This window comes from Phalacrocorax carbo, chromosome 1 (assembly GCF_963921805.1).
Source record: "Phalacrocorax carbo chromosome 1, bPhaCar2.1, whole genome shotgun sequence".
Classification (NCBI taxonomy): Eukaryota; Metazoa; Chordata; class Aves; order Suliformes; family Phalacrocoracidae; genus Phalacrocorax; species Phalacrocorax carbo.
Window position 1 is genome coordinate 28,604,066 of NC_087513.1, and position 16,855 is coordinate 28,620,920.

The 16,855-nt window shown below is 36.6% G+C and overlaps 1 protein-coding gene across 2 annotated transcripts in view; it reads left to right on the plus strand.

Moving 5' to 3' along the window:
* TFEC (transcription factor EC) overlaps window positions 1–16,855 on the plus strand; it is a 144,193-nt gene that overhangs the window by 115,176 nt on the left and 12,162 nt on the right. For both annotated transcript variants that reach the window (XM_064447065.1, XM_064447072.1), the window contains 3 exons: window positions 9,425–9,539; window positions 10,406–10,462; window positions 14,888–14,963. In XM_064447065.1, the coding sequence (XP_064303135.1) occupies window positions 9,425–9,539; window positions 10,406–10,462; window positions 14,888–14,963 (248 nt within the window). The remainder of the gene's footprint in view (window positions 1–9,424; window positions 9,540–10,405; window positions 10,463–14,887; window positions 14,964–16,855) is intronic.

Sequence of the window (16,855 nt, forward strand, 5' to 3'; positions counted from 1 at the left end):
CAGCTGCAAGTTGGATGATAACTATCCGAACGTCACTTCACTTTTGGTCCATGTCTGTTACTTTAGTTTTGTAACCAGGAAAGCCAAGAACAGTTAAAATCATATTATTAAGAGATGATAACTAAAAGAAAAGAGCTTTCTTACAAAAGGCTGATCCTCCAGAAGATTTGTTTGCTTGGTCATATTTGATCAGACATTTATCTAGACAATGGACTTCTATGTATATGATCAGGGCAGGAATGTACTGTAACTGGGAAGATGAACAGAGTTCATTTTTCTCTGATGAATAATGAACCAGCTTGATGATCATTATTTGAAGATAAAAAATGAACCTGTTTTCATGCATAATATATAATATATAATATAATATATCCGAACATTAAGTCCATGGTTGAGGAGTGTGTAATTATGAACCATGTTAAAGATAAATATAGAAGATACAATCTGTTCAAATGAAAACAAGTCTGAAAAGGGAAGCATTTGCTTTTCTGCTGTTCGCTTTTGATAAAAAAACCAAGGTGGACCATTTGGGTATTCGTTATTACTACAGACTATTTTCAACTCTAAGTATTTTGTATTGCAGTTACAAAAGGACCTAAAACATTTAGCTGTGAATGGGATCTCCTTGTTCAAGACTCTAAAACCAACATACTACAACTTTTATGACAGTTGACAGTGTAAACACATCCTTAGAAAGAAAAAGAATATCGCAGCTTATGTTGTTCATCTTTCTTCGAGCAACACAGCAATTGCAAAAGAAAGCCAGAGGCTGAAACCCAGTCTTCTGAGTACAGGACTTGTACTGACCCACAAGATTATTCATCCTGTCCACAGTACTGTTGAATTAGAAGAAAGGTCATGATTTACTAAAACACACATTGAAGATATAAGAATTACCCCAGTTTTCCTGTTGTCAAAAATTGGAAACACACGGTATACCAGATATTACTGTTTAGAAAATGGATTTGCATTGACTGGGTTATTGTACACTTATTGACCAACTCTCTATTTGGCCAAACTCAGTGCACATTTTAAAGTTCATCTGCAAACTTCAAATACTGAAAAATAGTTTTGTTTACCTGTAATGAACAAACAGAAAAGGAATGACAAGGAATTGAGTATGCAGTTTTTATGTTTTGCACCCCAGTAACACAAATACCAAACAAACTTTTACCTGATGTGTAAAATGAATTGTGGACACAGTTCCAAATTTAGATTTCTACATTTGGGATGCATATATGGAATAATAGTATAAAAACTTTGTAAAATTACTGCTTTGATTTTTTAATTAAAATGAATAAGCAAAAACCACATTGAAATGGATGGATGTTAACATATCTTTGCAGCTAAGAAGAAGAAGAAACCTTATTTTACAAAACTGTTTTATGAAGTCATGCTATCAATTAGGTTCATAGGAACATGATATAAGTGGGATATATCTGGGGGGGAAGAATAAAGTATTGTACTAATGTTTCACATGTGAACACTTTATTCTAGATGCAGTCTGAGCAAGTACTAATTTTTACCAAGCACCAAAGGAAGTTTTCTCTTGCAGATATAGGACTCAACCTTTCAGTTTAGGCAGCTACATAGTGTCTTCCTGAGACAAGTAAAGCAGCATGTGTTAAGCTTCCCTGTTATTTGAGTTTGCCAAGTCTGTAGGTGCAGTACAGGCAGTCTGACCATGTGTAATAGGGCAAACGATCCTCAGAACTGCCTGTACTGCACATCAGCTGCTCTTGATGTATGCCATATTTTGGTTACTGCAGGAAATACGGGCATGTAGACACACTTGGTGAGTTGCATGTCTGCAGTTATTAACTCTGAAAAAGAGGGTAGCAAAAGAAGTTTCTGCTAGCAGGACTATTCCTGCAGCTTGCTTCCCACGTGCCCTCTTTTTCATGGGTTCTTCTGACCTGGGCAGAATGAAGACCTCTGGCAGAGACAGTCTGGTTTTGAACTCTATATTTTCTGGGGGCATCTTGACTCTTCTGGTAATACACTTAGGCTTGTGAATGTAACTGCAAGGAAATAAAACCCTGGAAGAAATGGTAGCTGGAAATAAGCCTCCACTAACAGGACAGGAAAAGCAGACTAGCTGATGAATTGGTTTGACCTGTCAGGACAGTCCAGTTGCCTTTGGTGAAAAGTTCTTGCTACCCTAGCCTTTTTAGGGAACCAGAGCCATTTTAGATAACCAGAACATGTCAGGTGTCTGCTCTTTAGAAATGTACATACTCTCTATCACTTCCATGGTTAGTGACATCCTTTTGGGTGTATGGAGACCTGTTTGCTACTGAAATTAGTCTTTCTAGCTAGTCCTGCAAAACCAGGGTTTATGGATTGCAGCCTTCTTTTATGAATCTGTATTAGTAAAATGCAACACAGATTATATAGAAAGTAACTGAACAGGATTCTTTTCAGGCTAAGGACCAAGCTAAAGAGGTTATAAAGATTTTGTTAAAAGAGACATATTAATGAAGTGGTCCAAGAATCAACCCTGAGCCTCAGTTTATTTAATATTTTCATTAGTGACCTTGGTACAAAAAAATCCTTTATGCTGATGAAATGTACTGAGGTAGCAAAAGTAGAAAGTATTGCCAATACAAAGGAGGATGAGGATGTCATAGAGGAAGAATTATATGACTGTGATGACAGAATAGTATAAATGGAAGGAATGTAATAGTACTGAGTGCCAGGTCATTCATTTAAATACTAATAACAGGAATGTCTGCAGTAAGCTGAGAGCTCATTAACTGGAGATGACAGAGAAAGATCTGGTTACATTAGTTGCTCAGAGGGTGACTATAAGCCATCAGAATGATAGGACTGCAAAAAGGAGATAAATATGATCTTGGGATCCATCACAAGAGGGATTTCAAAGAGACACAAAGAAATATCCACTGAGGAATTCACTGGGTACAAAACTTTTAGAATGCTTTCAACAAATAAAGGTGTCCTCTCTTCAGAAAAACTAATTCAAAGCAGGAAAGGTAGAGAGAGGCCTGTTAGGACATATCATAGCATGGGAAGTCTGGCTAAAGAAGCATGGCCTGTTCAGCTTAGCAAACCAAAGGCTTAAGGGAGCTATGATGCCTCACGATAATCACATGGGGATGTTAAAAAATGAGCTATATAAGTTAAAGGACCACAAAACCAAAATAAAATTTGTCTAGGAATGGAAATAAAAAGAATGCTTTTTAACAATAATTTTCAATCGTTCATCTTTTGGAACATACTCTAAATAAAAATATTGGAGATATGAAACCTCATTGATTTTAGACAAAGCATTATTGGTTTATGAAATGGATTATTTGGTGATATGTTAAATGAACTCAATATCTAGGAAACGATTTCTAGTCCAAACTGGGCATTAACACCTCCAGCAGAATTTTTAAATCAAGAAAAGTCTAGCCGACTTTGGAAGAGGGCTGGGCTGTTATTTTCTAGTTGTGCAACACTGAATGTGATAGAGCCATGATCCTTACAGACTTGAATGTTTCCGTAATACAAACACTTCATGCAAAGATTAGCCAAAATGGAAAAATACTTAAATAGTATGTGATCAGGTAAGTGAACACTATGGTGGCATAGAGCTGTCTAGGGACGACCTGTAAGCAGGCACATGCAACCCTTATCCATATGTTTTATTATCATATTAAGAATCCTTCTCTTTTGTTCCTGGAAGATACGGAAATGATGGAAATGCCATTTGGTTTAAGTCTTCCTTGAAATTACATGGCATTTGCCAATAGCTGCCATGCTATGGGATTTGGAATACCCCATTACTTCCCTTAATGAGGCGGCGTTTTTCCTGGCTTAGTATTGTTTTCCTTTAAAAGAACAAAGCATGACTTGGTATTAGAGACTGCAAATCGTGATCACAGCTGTCCATTGCTAGACATCCATGTGGGTAATGAATCCTTAATATTTGCCACACAATCCTGCCTCCATAGCAATTCAGACCCAAGCACTGAATATAACAAGCTCCTCTGGATGAGGCCTTTACAGTACTTGTCTTGGATACTGCCAGTAAGCACAAGGTCATTGGCTCTTGCGAGGTGCTGCTGAGCTCGAGCCAGGCACTCACTCAGGTACTTCAGCTGAAGTTTGCTTTTATAATTGGTCTAAGCTTCAAAGTTGAGCATCTTTCAGGACTGAGGCCCTTGAATGGAAATTCTCATGTTCCAGTCTTTGCACACAGGCATTGAAGATCCCATGACACTTTATACAAAAGGAAGAACGTTAACCTCAGTGTCCTTGCCAAATGTTAACTTTGTTAATTACAGTCTGCTTTCTTTAATTCTCCTTGCAGTTTTAATTAGATATGGTATTATTCTCTTCCTGTACCACATTGTCACTGGTTATTCCCACTTAACCATTTGCTGTGTTAGAGGTTGTTAATCTTTTGTCCAAAGCTGGCTGCATTTTAGAAGCAGGAAAAATGGCTAATTATACACTGCTATTTTTACTATGTGTGGGCTCACCCGTTACAAGCCACTTGCATCTAAATTTTCAGACACACATAAATAAATATGTGTATCATGAATGGAAAAGTTGGAAATTATGTTACTTACCAAGGCTTCTCAGAACAACACAGGTGTGAACTGTTATAGCTCATGACACCTGCAGGGACAAATAGATTATTTCCTGGGACTTATGAATTTTCATACCCAAAGGTCTGTGTTTCCACATGTCTAAGCTGAAAGCAAGAACATACTTTTGATGCAGTGTAATCAGGTGGAGTTTTAAAGTGCTTTGGGATTCATCAGGTTTGACAGTACTGTATAATTGTAAGATCATCATTGTACACATACCATATAATTATGCCATTGCAAATGATTTGTAGTCTTAGTAAGATTGCACTGGGTTTTTGTAAGATTATGTCAATGTATATATTTATCTTGTAATGTAGAACTGGAAGCTATTTGAAGCCTCAGGACTGCAAAAACTTTCCCTGCTTACGTGACATTGTAGCAATAAATTACATTATGTTGTATGCAGTTTTAGTGAATACCCAAACAACTAGATGTATTTTGACACACAATTTTTATAGTGTATTTTGAGATATATTTTAATTTTAGAATTTAAAAATAAATTATTTCCCAGATGTCTACTTTTATAAAAGAGCTTCATGTTTTGACAGATGAAAAAAGTACCTTCCTCATGTTGGATCAAAATTGGCCAATTTCTATTTTAAGGTTGTTCTCAGGTTTCAGTAGTATTAGCAAGGAAATTCATTGGGATTTTCCATGCTTCCTATCAATCCAGGGCAAATTCAGGCAGAGAGCTTCCACAAAATAGTTTGATATATTTTTGACTTTGTATTTTTAAAACTCCCCCATAATCTGAAAGGTGATTATTTGTCAAGAAAGATCCAGTCTTGTTGGCTTTGTTTTTCTTATGTGATTTTTAAAATACTAGTTTATTTGGAAATTTTCACATTAGGAGCACAGTGAGGTTTCATGAAGGAAGGTACCTGTGGAAAGCCTGCAAAAGTCACGCCAGGCTTTCTTTGGAGTCAATAAGAAGAAACAGAGGTGATTCAGTTCACTCTGAGTGTCCAAGACAGCTCAGATTAATCACCTCCTATTTCTTCTCCTGATACTGAATCCTGACATTGTGCATTATTCCTCACACACTAATTCATAACAAATTTTTCCATGTGACACCATTTCTGTAGGAACACGGCAACCGTCAAAGGTAGTCTAATTTACTGGTGCTTTATACCCACTTTGCCCTACTGTAAGTGTGAAAATGCTGTGCTGGCTAACTGAGAATGAAGGCAGTGTCAAAGGGAGATCGCCAGTGGCTTTATCCACAGAGCAGGCACTTACTGTAGTGGCCATTACAACGTACTTGAGATTTCTACTAAATGCACAGGAAGAACAAGGCATTTAGTGCGATTGGCACAACTGCTTTTGTACTGAGCAAAATCACCCAGACAAATGCTGAAGGGAGACAGCAAACCTAAGTCTGGAAGGGATGTAGGTATGAAGAAAAGAACCCTTTTTTGTGTGTCCTTTTCATGGCCAGAAGAGTAAGCTGTTTACTCTGTTATCCAATCCGTCAATGCACTGACTGAGATGATGACAGACTTAGAGGATCAAACCTACCATTCTCTGTTCCCCCAGGAGTACCCTACATATGGATTATTAAAAATGGTCATATCTTTTTTTCAGTGTTTCAACTGGAAAGACAGATTCTACAGCCCAGAAATTAGTGCTTTCAGATAGGGAAATGAGTGAGAATTTTGTAGGCTTTCTGTGACAGTGTTGTTGAATAGGGTTATTCTCTGATGTCCAAGTTCTGGAGAATAATTTAGGACAGTTAACATTAGAACAAAGTTTCTCTTTAATAGCATGACAGAACTCTGGTTTTGACACTGTTAGTGATTAGCATATATGTGAATCATTTTAATTAGTAAGGTTATAGGATTGTAGCTATAAGTAGATGAATGACTTGGGTTTGGGTTTCATTTTCATCATCTCCACATGGGGTTACGGGTCTACTTTCCGAATTGCCGAATGCTAAGGGGAAAAATGCTGGAGACCGTCTGTATGAAACAAAGATGATATGGGACATTTGGGAAAATATTTCATGACTTTCACTGCTCTATGAAAGTATTAGTGCAGCCACACATAGACCATCGACAGATACTTGCTTGCACCCTTGACTCTGCAGGATGCTGCCCCAGCAGTTCTGCTGATGGAAGGAGGCATATGAACCCTTATCACTCCAGACAACGGCAGCTGAGTTAGACGAAAGAAACTTTATCAACTGTATAATCAAATTCAGTTAAAATGCTCACCTTTGGCTTTAAGTTGAGTTTACTCACCCTCTTTTGAACCCTCATACTGTTCTGAACTTTCAGGTGTGTTGCTATTATTTTTTCATTACCAGCTACGTTGGCCATTCGTGACCTTTTCTCTTGGATTTGGGCCCTGTTGTTTGAATTCACACCTTTGTGAAAAGACTAAAGAAATTTAATTTATAGAAATTTAACTATATTTCAAGGATAAAGAGTAATTACTGCTTGAAAATTAGAAGTAATCATTGATGTATCTCATGGGTTTGTGTCAAAATGTGGTTTACAATTCTGATTTTTTCATGAATGGTATTGATAATCTCATAAATTAAAGATTGCCATCAGTTTAATGCAAATTATTGAACTCACATACACACTGTGTGAAATATGAAAACTGTGGTAGATATGCATTTCTCATTTGTGAGATCATTTATTAGATCATATTATTTTCAGTGGTTACTATTTCCAAGCACTTCACAAAAATGATAGCCTAAGCCACATAACAGCCTTATCCAAAGTCCATTGCAGTAAGTGTAGGAGTGACACTGAGTCTCAGTTTTTAAAATCAGCACTAAATATGAAAATTCTGTTTTCATATAATTTCAATAAGCCAAGTTCATTTACACGAATGTAGGAAGTCATTATATATGTGTCTAGAGCTAATATGAGTTCACTCTTGTAGTATAGTTATACTATCCGTGGACAAAGAAAATGCAAAGCTAAAACTGCCAGTGAATTCTGTAATACTTGTCAGTTTACCACTAAGGAATGAAACAAAGGTGCTTAATGTGTGAGTGTGCTTAGCGTTCAAATCCTGCATATTAAACATAGCTTGTTCTTGAGTAATACTCAACCGAATTCCAAACATTCTTTAAAAAAGTATTTTCATTGAGAGATCAAATACGTAAGGAGATTTTCCAAACTGACTTGGTGTTATGATTTCTAATGGTATTTAAGAATTGTCAGTTCTCCTAAGTAATAAACCTTTGCAAATTACTTTAAAAATAAGCATATTATTTATGTGTATTCAAAAAGAATCCTGATTGCTTCATTTCATTGTGGGTTATACAACTAGAAGAACTTAACATAAACCAGTTTTTCAGACAATTTAGTAAAGTTATTAGCTAATTTAGTAAAATTAATATTTTAAAATAAAACTTATTTACAATTTCAAATTTAAGGTAAAAATATAGCAACCGCTGCTGTGGAACAATTTCACACTGAGCAAGTCATTGGGAAAGTGTCTCTAGTCAGAATAACTTGTGGTGAAGCTCACAGTCTCTGTGAGAAGAGAAATTGTTAGAGTCTAAAAAAACCTGGTTCCCAGCAGACCTATGTTTGGTGTCTTGATGACCTGACTGAAAAATGCCAGGGTGTTTCAGGATCCATGGGTGCAGATCTGTAAAAACATATTTTCTTGTCTATGAAAAGCAATTTTCTTAAATTACTCCTTATTTCCTTTCATTAATTTCTATCTCAAGTGAGTAGTTTTACTCACAATTTTCCTCACTTTTTTCACCCACTTTTTCCTCCTTTTTGTTTCTTGGCCAGGTGGACCCAAACTCAATGTCTGAGTCCTGTATTTTGGCCCTGAAAGAAAAATAATTGTCTGCACAAATTTTGTATGCAAAATAAAATGAAAAAAATCCCCAGCTGTTGCTCTTATCATCTTAGAAGGCAGTAAGAATACAAACCTTTTTCTGAACCTGAACTTGGACTCTTTTCACATGAACATACAGAAATATATAAGCTAATGATCGATGCTGAAAGGTTGGTTATATGATCATAGAAACTGAGCAGAGCCTGAACTGTTCTTTACTAAACTTCTACATATTTTAGTTACTTCAGATGTGTGAAATTATTCAAGTCAAAGTAATATTTGGGTAATTATTTGGAATCCATAGAAACATACTTTAGCCTTACTTCTCTTGAAGTGCGCTCTATGGGTTTATTTCAATAACGTATTACATTTTGGAAGGTAATAAGGATAATGGTATACATGATTCTATATGTTATGCATGTTAAAACCATTAAGTTATCTGGTCTATCCTGACAACAGCACAGTTTCTTTCCTTAAAGCATATTCTTTGATGTTCTGTCCACTCTAATTCTAACTATTGCATCTAACTGGGTCACTGAGTCTTTATACTGCTAGACCAGGCACAGTATGAAGTATCAGTTCAGAGTTTAGTGATATGGTTAAAAAATCACTGGGGAGTAGGTCAAAACCAGCAAGGTTATTTTTACTTTCAACCTAATTCATGTTTGAAGTGCAGTTGTGGTAATCCTGTTATTGGAAAATACTGTATAGAAGTAATTAAAAACCAGGCACTGGGGGCTATATCCTGCCATCAGTCTGCATCTGAAACCCAAGCAAACAGCACTTCGAAAGTTGCTTGTGGAACAGTGGCAGACTGTGACCCTTCACTTCTCAATTTTACTTAACGCTACATAATGGCAAGCTTTCCCTTTAGACTCATGTACACAGCTCCTTCTAAAGAACACCAGACTCGTATTCAAAGAAGTTTGCTCTTTGAATCATATTTTTTAATCTTTTAAGTCTTTAACTTATTTTAATATTTTCTTTTATTCTTATTTCCTCCCCTACCCCTTAAGCTATCTAGCAGCATTTTGGATATATATAACAGTGACCAGGGAATGGCACCAGCTAATATGGGTCTCACAAATGCTTCTTGCCCAGCTAATCTACCAGTAAAAAGGGAACTCACAGGTAAAAGAACGCTAAGATTTTAGTATTTTATAATTTCAGAAATGATGGTGTTTCTCTTAAAAGTTGAATAAATCTTACCCATAAAATAGATGTCCATAATTAAATTCCTGAGAATATTGAAGTTTGTAGTTTCATTTAAGGAAAAGAACAAAGACCAAAGTGAAATGTTTTCTTTCTGTGCTCCTCTTAAGCAATTCAGAAACCATGTTTGCCTCTGTTTTTTATAACATCATGCTTCTAATAAACCTAATTATTTTAGGAAACACAGTGGATTCTTCCACATGTTGGCTCCTGATCAACGGTATAAATAAATTATCATCCATTAAATTTGTTCCAGGGTAGAACAAATGGTTCTTTTAAAACCTTACAATAAGGCTATTCAAGGTAAATCTATATTAGTGGATTAACAACTTTAAAAGTTACATTCAATTAATCCAAAGAATGCTAACAACCATGTACAGTTTATTAGTGTCACTCAGAGGAAACAGTGAGTTTGTTCAATATCTAACAAATCTGATTAAGTCTTGCATTATGGGATATACAAATCCATATTCACATTAGTGTATTGTAAGTTTTATCCTAATGTAAAATACAGCAAACTGGAGAAAAATACCCTTCCATAGCATTTCTATGTTCTTAAATAAAATTGTGCAGTAAAAAAATCTTAAGCAACCTGCCAGACCTGCTCAAAAATTTAGTACTGGTAGAATATAGATTTGCTTATGATCTTGTTTAATGATAAAAAGAGTAATGAAGTAAAAAAACTGGAAGGCTGCTCTTTGTGACAAGAGGCCATTTTGAAAAGGTGAAAGAAGTACTGGAATTGCAACTTAAGGACTCTTTTAATAAATGTTACTTTCTGTCAGAAGCAGATACACGAGCAATGGCAAAGGAGAGACAAAAAAAGGATAACCACAATCTCAGTAAGTATATGTTCATCTTCCATCTCATTAAATGGAATATATGGGGAATGCCGACATAATATACATTAGTTATCATGCCTCTACTCTTCTAGATCAGCATCTTACCAGCGTAATCAAATTGAAAGTCTCCAAACACAGCTTTCTTCCCTGAAATTAATTTGTCTTTGACTTTTGTCTTTCAAAATACTTAGGATATTGCAATTAATTTCTTTCCATATCATCTCCTGCTACTATGTTTTCACTCTACAGTTGTAGATGTATCCTTTACGCTTTACTTGATGTTGTTTCTGAGAACTACAGTGCAAAACAGACAAGAACGGAGGCAGATGATGGAAAACAGAACAGTGAAAATCCAGAGTCTTCACACCTTACTGAAGCACCCAAGTGAAAGGCTGTATCTCTCTGGGTGATGGGAAGGAAAAAAAATATACAGAGGATATCAGACAACCTCTAAACACTAGTTAAGCACTTAAAGTTGTGGAAATTGTATGTTGCAAAAGGAGATCAGCGCAGGACTAGGTGAGACTCATGGTGCTCTGACTCTGCTCTGATACACAAGCCCCCTAACCTCTGTAGGCTGTGGTATATTTCTGTTTCCTTTATGGACAACAGTGCAGCTACCTACAGATTTTAGGCATTTCAGTTCTAGAGGAATAGTCTTCTGTGGTTTAGGCTTTTAATATAGTGAAATTCATAGTTCAGTGTCTAAATATTAAACTCATAAAAATAAACAACATTTTGATTTATCCAGCGTAGGAGATAAATCATTTTTATTGCTGAAAGAAGATTGCCTATAAAACTAGGCAATTTTTCCCTCTAAAGAGTAATTTGGAATAAAAAACCCTGAAGGATTCTTTTTAAAAAGTGTTGAATAAAGCAATTACATTTTCCAGTTCTCCTTTCCACTTTTTTTCCAACAGAAATAGTCTGGGAGTTGAACTCGATAATCCTTATGAGTCCCTTCCAACTTGAGATATTTTATGATTCCATGAATTTAAACCTAAACTGGTAATTAACTAATAGTCATTATTTATATCTTTGTTTTCTTGTTTATATCCTTGTTCTTTGGCTATTCTGTTAATCTTAGAGGGATTTATGGCCTTACTTGCATGAAATTATCTACTTGGAAGTATGCATCCACTGGTACAATGTGCTAGCAACCACTGTGGTCAAATTTCTGCTTCTTAGACTTTCCAGAAGGCATCCTTATTTCTGCCTGTATATTTTTGTGGATTACAGATAGACTATGTAGGTTATTAGGCCTGTTGCTAGCACATCCTCTCTGAAGTGCTAGGGCAGCTGCTGCTTCTCTTGTTTGGGCAGGAATGGGGAGTTTTTGCTGGACGAGGAAAGGAAGTTGGTTGGAGTTGTCTAGAACTGTGAGAAGGGAAAAGACAGGCACACATATGCATTAGGGATGATAGGACTTACCGTTGCCTCCACTGTTCATTTTGGCTCTGAGATCATCCTTCCTGAACACAGAAGACATGTCTGAGAAGTGTCCCTCACCACTGGCAGCTGAGCTGAAGGCATGCAGACTTGCAACATCTCTTCTGGTTTGGCTCCAGGTGTATACTTCAGAGCTCAAAGTCACTTTGGAGACAGCTCTACTATCTGATGGCTTGGACATATTAATCCATTACATATAAAGGATTTATTAGTGTGATTTACACTTTTATCAGTACCAGATTTTTTAGACATGTTCTGAAAAAACAGTTTTTGAAACCTGATTTTTACAAACATTAATGTTCCAGGTTGAATTAAGGTCTACATTTTACAGAAATATTCTTATACCTCCTCATACCCAGGAAGAACTAGAAACATATTACTTTTGAAAGACCAGATCCACAGTGAAATGCTGAAAAGGAATTTAGATCTAAAAAATGGAGCCTCTTCTTCCTGTAACAGCAAGAGTTTAAACCATTACTAAATGTATTTTTGTTTTGTGCTTGGTTCCCCCCCCCCCCCCAATAAAGTATTAAGGGTATAATGTTTGCTTGCTATATGGTTATCCTGTCCATGTAGTTAAAAAATTAATTTTCTGGCTTAGTTTTTATATAATTTAGTACTTGAAATATTACTGATAACTTAGGATACCACTGCAACTGCAACAGACGTAAATCAGGAAAGTTCTGTTGAAACACTTTTCCAAGCTTCAAAATTTTCCCCCTAATTCACTAGCATAATTGTTTGGAGTTTATTTTCAGGAAAAAAATATAAAAATATAAAATAAAAATAATATTGTAAGTTTCCACTTGTAAAGAGAATTTTTCTTTGCCTTCTTTTATAGCCAATGTTTAGTTGACTATTTTTTGATAAGTCTCTTGCAGAGATTTTCTACACTGTAAATATTAAACAACAGCTATTGTGCTATATGACTGTATAGTTAATGCACATTTTAAAACTCTTTTTCTCTGCCATTATTTTGCCAACATAACTGAAATACATCTTTTAAATTGCTCGGTTGCTATGTGCTTACATACACTGTGCTCTCCTACAAGACACAGCACATTCATGCCAATGGGATGAAGAGGTCACTTAACAGTATGCTCAGGAGGATTACAACCCTGTCTCCTGAATATGTGAATCATGACTACAGAACCTGAGATGCTTTAATCTGTTGAGTGAAATTCCTGTTTCTAGAGAGAGTAAGACAAGATAATACGTCTCACCAAGGCAGAGCGCTTCACCTGGGTAAATTATAACACCTGGGGAGTTCCCTGAGCTGGAATCAGCTCGGGAGGAAATGGCTGACTGCTGCACAAACCTGAAAGCCTCACAAAGACAGGAAGAAAAATACCCTTATGTATTGGAGGAAGTAAGGAACTAAAAGTGATCTATGTGGTGGGGCTGAGACTGAAAGCGATGTGCTCACATGACTGTGAGAAGGTTGAAGTCAGCCTAGGAAGACCCACTGGGCTTCCCTTGACTGCACACTTCTAACTTAGCTATACCAGGCTCTAAGCACTGGCTTTTTGTACTTATATTCAAAATTAGGACATCCAACTTTAAGTGCACATCTCCATACATGGATGAGGGGAGCATGCATCCATGTTCTAGGCTGCTCTACATGGCTCAGCTCTGGTCTGACAGGGTATAGTTGCGTTAGCATACCAAGACGAAGGTAAGGTTTTCCAAGAAGCATGGAATAACAGAAATGGCTCAGTGCAATGCCAGTGATGTACCAAAGCAGAATCCTGCCTATTCAGTGAGGTCTGGATTAAGTCAAGGTACAATGTGGAGGGAGTGGGCTAAAGTTCAAGTTTATGCCAGTGGAACATCACTGCTGGTTTCTGACAACTAGCAGAACCACAACAGGACTCCTACAGCGTTTGCCCTTCTTCCTCCTCAAAACACTTTTTTTTTTCTGATAGAAAAAGACCTTTTGGCCATTTGTACAGGATTTCCACATTGTCTTTCAGTCTTGCCGTAACTAGGCTACCCAGGAGATGGGTACATACAAGAAATCCCCTGACACAATGAGACGTCCTTCAGGCCTATCCACTAGAAAATGTGAGGTTCCTGCATGTAAAAGCAGCTGCAGAAAAACGTGAGAGAAATCAGAGAAGAATTTTCTCTAAATTAGTGAAATGGGAAGCAGGAAGGTGTGCAGAGAAGGGGCACACACTCCAGCGTGGATACCAGTCCAATGCTGATAAAGTAGACTGAGAGCAGGGAGGGGGGAAACAGATTTTAAGAGGCTTATCTTCTATCTTTCTAACTAAACCAAGACACCATACATAGTTTGTCTTAGGAGAAGCATAAATTTAAATACAGAAATGAGGATTTTCTTCATTTTCTGTGTGTTTTAAAAGTTATTGTAAAAACATTTGTGCTGTCCATCATTGAAGGAAACAGATGTGCTGGGGATGAAGTGTTTCTGGTCAGTCTTTCTCAGTTCTGGTGAAGGGATATGGTTGCAGATATGTCCTCTCTGTGGTTTGCAACACTGACAACAGAATACAAGGGGTAAAGAAGCTGTTAACCATGATCTGTAGCAGGAGTTGTGACAAAATACGAAATGCTGGATGAGTTGCCTTGTGGACCTGTTGAAGTCATTAGCAAACTCCACTAAGCTGAAAACTCCATTGTGCGGGAGCAGAGTGGAGAAAGGATACATAAACATCAGAAAAAAAAAGAAGTGTTAGCTCACATTTAGACAATATTTGGCTATTTCATTGTCTAGGAGCCTATCTGTAAATGGGGGAGAAACCTACGTTTAGGGTAAGGTACAGAGATGGTACTAATCATGGAGTTTGTCCTGAGAGTAAGTCAGAGACAGGTAAGAGACTGTGTTGGAATTTCTGTTTGAGGAAGAAATTTTCTGCACATTGACTAACTTGTTTTTAACTAACTAAAATGTTTTTTGTTGAATTTCTCCAAGAATATTTCACCATAAAAATAGTAACTTTTTCTTTTTAACAGTTGAGAGAAGAAGAAGGTATAATATTAATTACCGAATCAAGGAGCTTGGCACACTCATCCCCAAGTCTAATGATCCGTGAGTTCAACAGTCTTTCCTATAATAATGTTTATAGTTTAAATACAGGGAAAAAAACCAGACAGTTGCATATACTGGCTATAGAATTGAGTAATGGGAGACAAAATCTTCCATGCTGGGTCACTGGCTCAGATCAGGCTGTCAAAGTAACAAACCTTTGACAGATTTTTGGTGCCTGTTGGGAAAACTTATGTGAAAGGTTAATAAAATGAAAGCAATTCCAGGGTGTTTAAGAGAGACTGCCACATGAGGGAGAAAAAAAAAAAAACCCAAAGAAAACCAAAAAGAAGAAAAATGCAAGATAAGCCAAGCAACAGAAAGTCCAGTGTTCTGTCCCTGGGAGCAATTGTGTAGCATCTCTGGAGAAGGAGTGATGCTTTCAGCCCTTGCCATGGGCCCTCTAGTGGGATAAAACAAAATGCATGTTGTCACTCTGTCCTTTGCCTAAGAAAAAAAAATCAGCTTAAGGCTCTGTAGTCTAAGCATTTTTCAAAAGTTCTCCACTCAGTGCAAGGAAAACAACAGTCTTAAAATGCAAGGATAAAAATAATAATTGCTATAAATGCTATAATAATAGCATTTTATACTAATGCATATACTTACAGTAAGACAAAATGCATATTGCTTAATCTATACCAGCATTCCCTTAAAGCTTATATTTGTCATCAATATGAAAAAAGCCGCCTCAGTAGGAAAGCCTATTGCAGGATTAGCAATAACAATTCAGTGTCATATTTACTGCTGAACTTCAGCCTTAGATTTCTCATGTCACTCAGGGAAGCCTTAAGACCATGCATTAGCATGATTGTGACTTGCATAAAATTGATTATAGAGATTTTGTCTTTATCATTTGCATGTCAATACAGACCTGCATGATACTTCAGATGAAAACATCTATTGATATTTCAGCCTTTTTTTTTCCTTAAGACTAAGAAACTTTTGTTTATATTAAGGATTTCTATAACAATATAAAGCTGTGTGAGACTTACATAAGTAGAAGGCTGGCATAACAGGCCACTTGGAGTGAAATCACCAGAGAGAAAGTTAACATACCACATCAATTTTAGAGCATTCACAAGCTCAGTTCCTTCTACAGTATCCACCCAAGATGAGCTAAATGGGCATGATCTTGTTATTAATATAGAATTAGGTATTACAACTGAGTTAAGAAGTGCTTTAAGTACCCAAATACAATTTTGGCCACATGTGATCCATTGTAAACACAGAGTGGTAGAAGAGTTTTACTTTTGCTGGTGCATCTTTCAGTATTCAAGACCATTTGGGCAAATAATTGAAAGATTTCTCAGAAAAACAGTGGATGGCACTGTTGGTTTGCAGCTATAAAGCAATAATGGAAGCAAGTTATACTGCAATTAGAAATGGACAGAGGTACAAATTCCAGTTGCGATTTTTGATTGCCTACAGAGGTGTTTCAGTTACATGCTTTGATCTAGATTTAGCTTTAGTTTATGAACTTATTCCAAACATTAATACCTAGAGCAATCACTTAAGGTCTTATTAAAATGTATGATCTGGACCTATAACTTTGCTCTAGTAAGTGAATGATGGATTTTACCCACAGATTTTGGTGTTGTTGCCTGATGGAAAAGTTTCAGGTATGGATCCTGAAGATATCACCTTTTCTTGTTTTAGTGTGCAAACCCATGACTGAGTTCAACAGTGTGACAGCCCCAAAGTGGCTTATGTTTACAAATGCACAAGGTGAATTTAAGTGTCTCTTGTTCTGGGGTCTGCTGTCTTCAAAAGGCTGGTAATCAGCCCTCCTTTTCAAAATAGGCCTATTTAAAGACTTTCAAGTTTGTATTCAGAAAAAAAAGGCATGAAAAGGTGCAGGATGCTTTTGAAAAACTAGGTTATAACATAACTTTGCT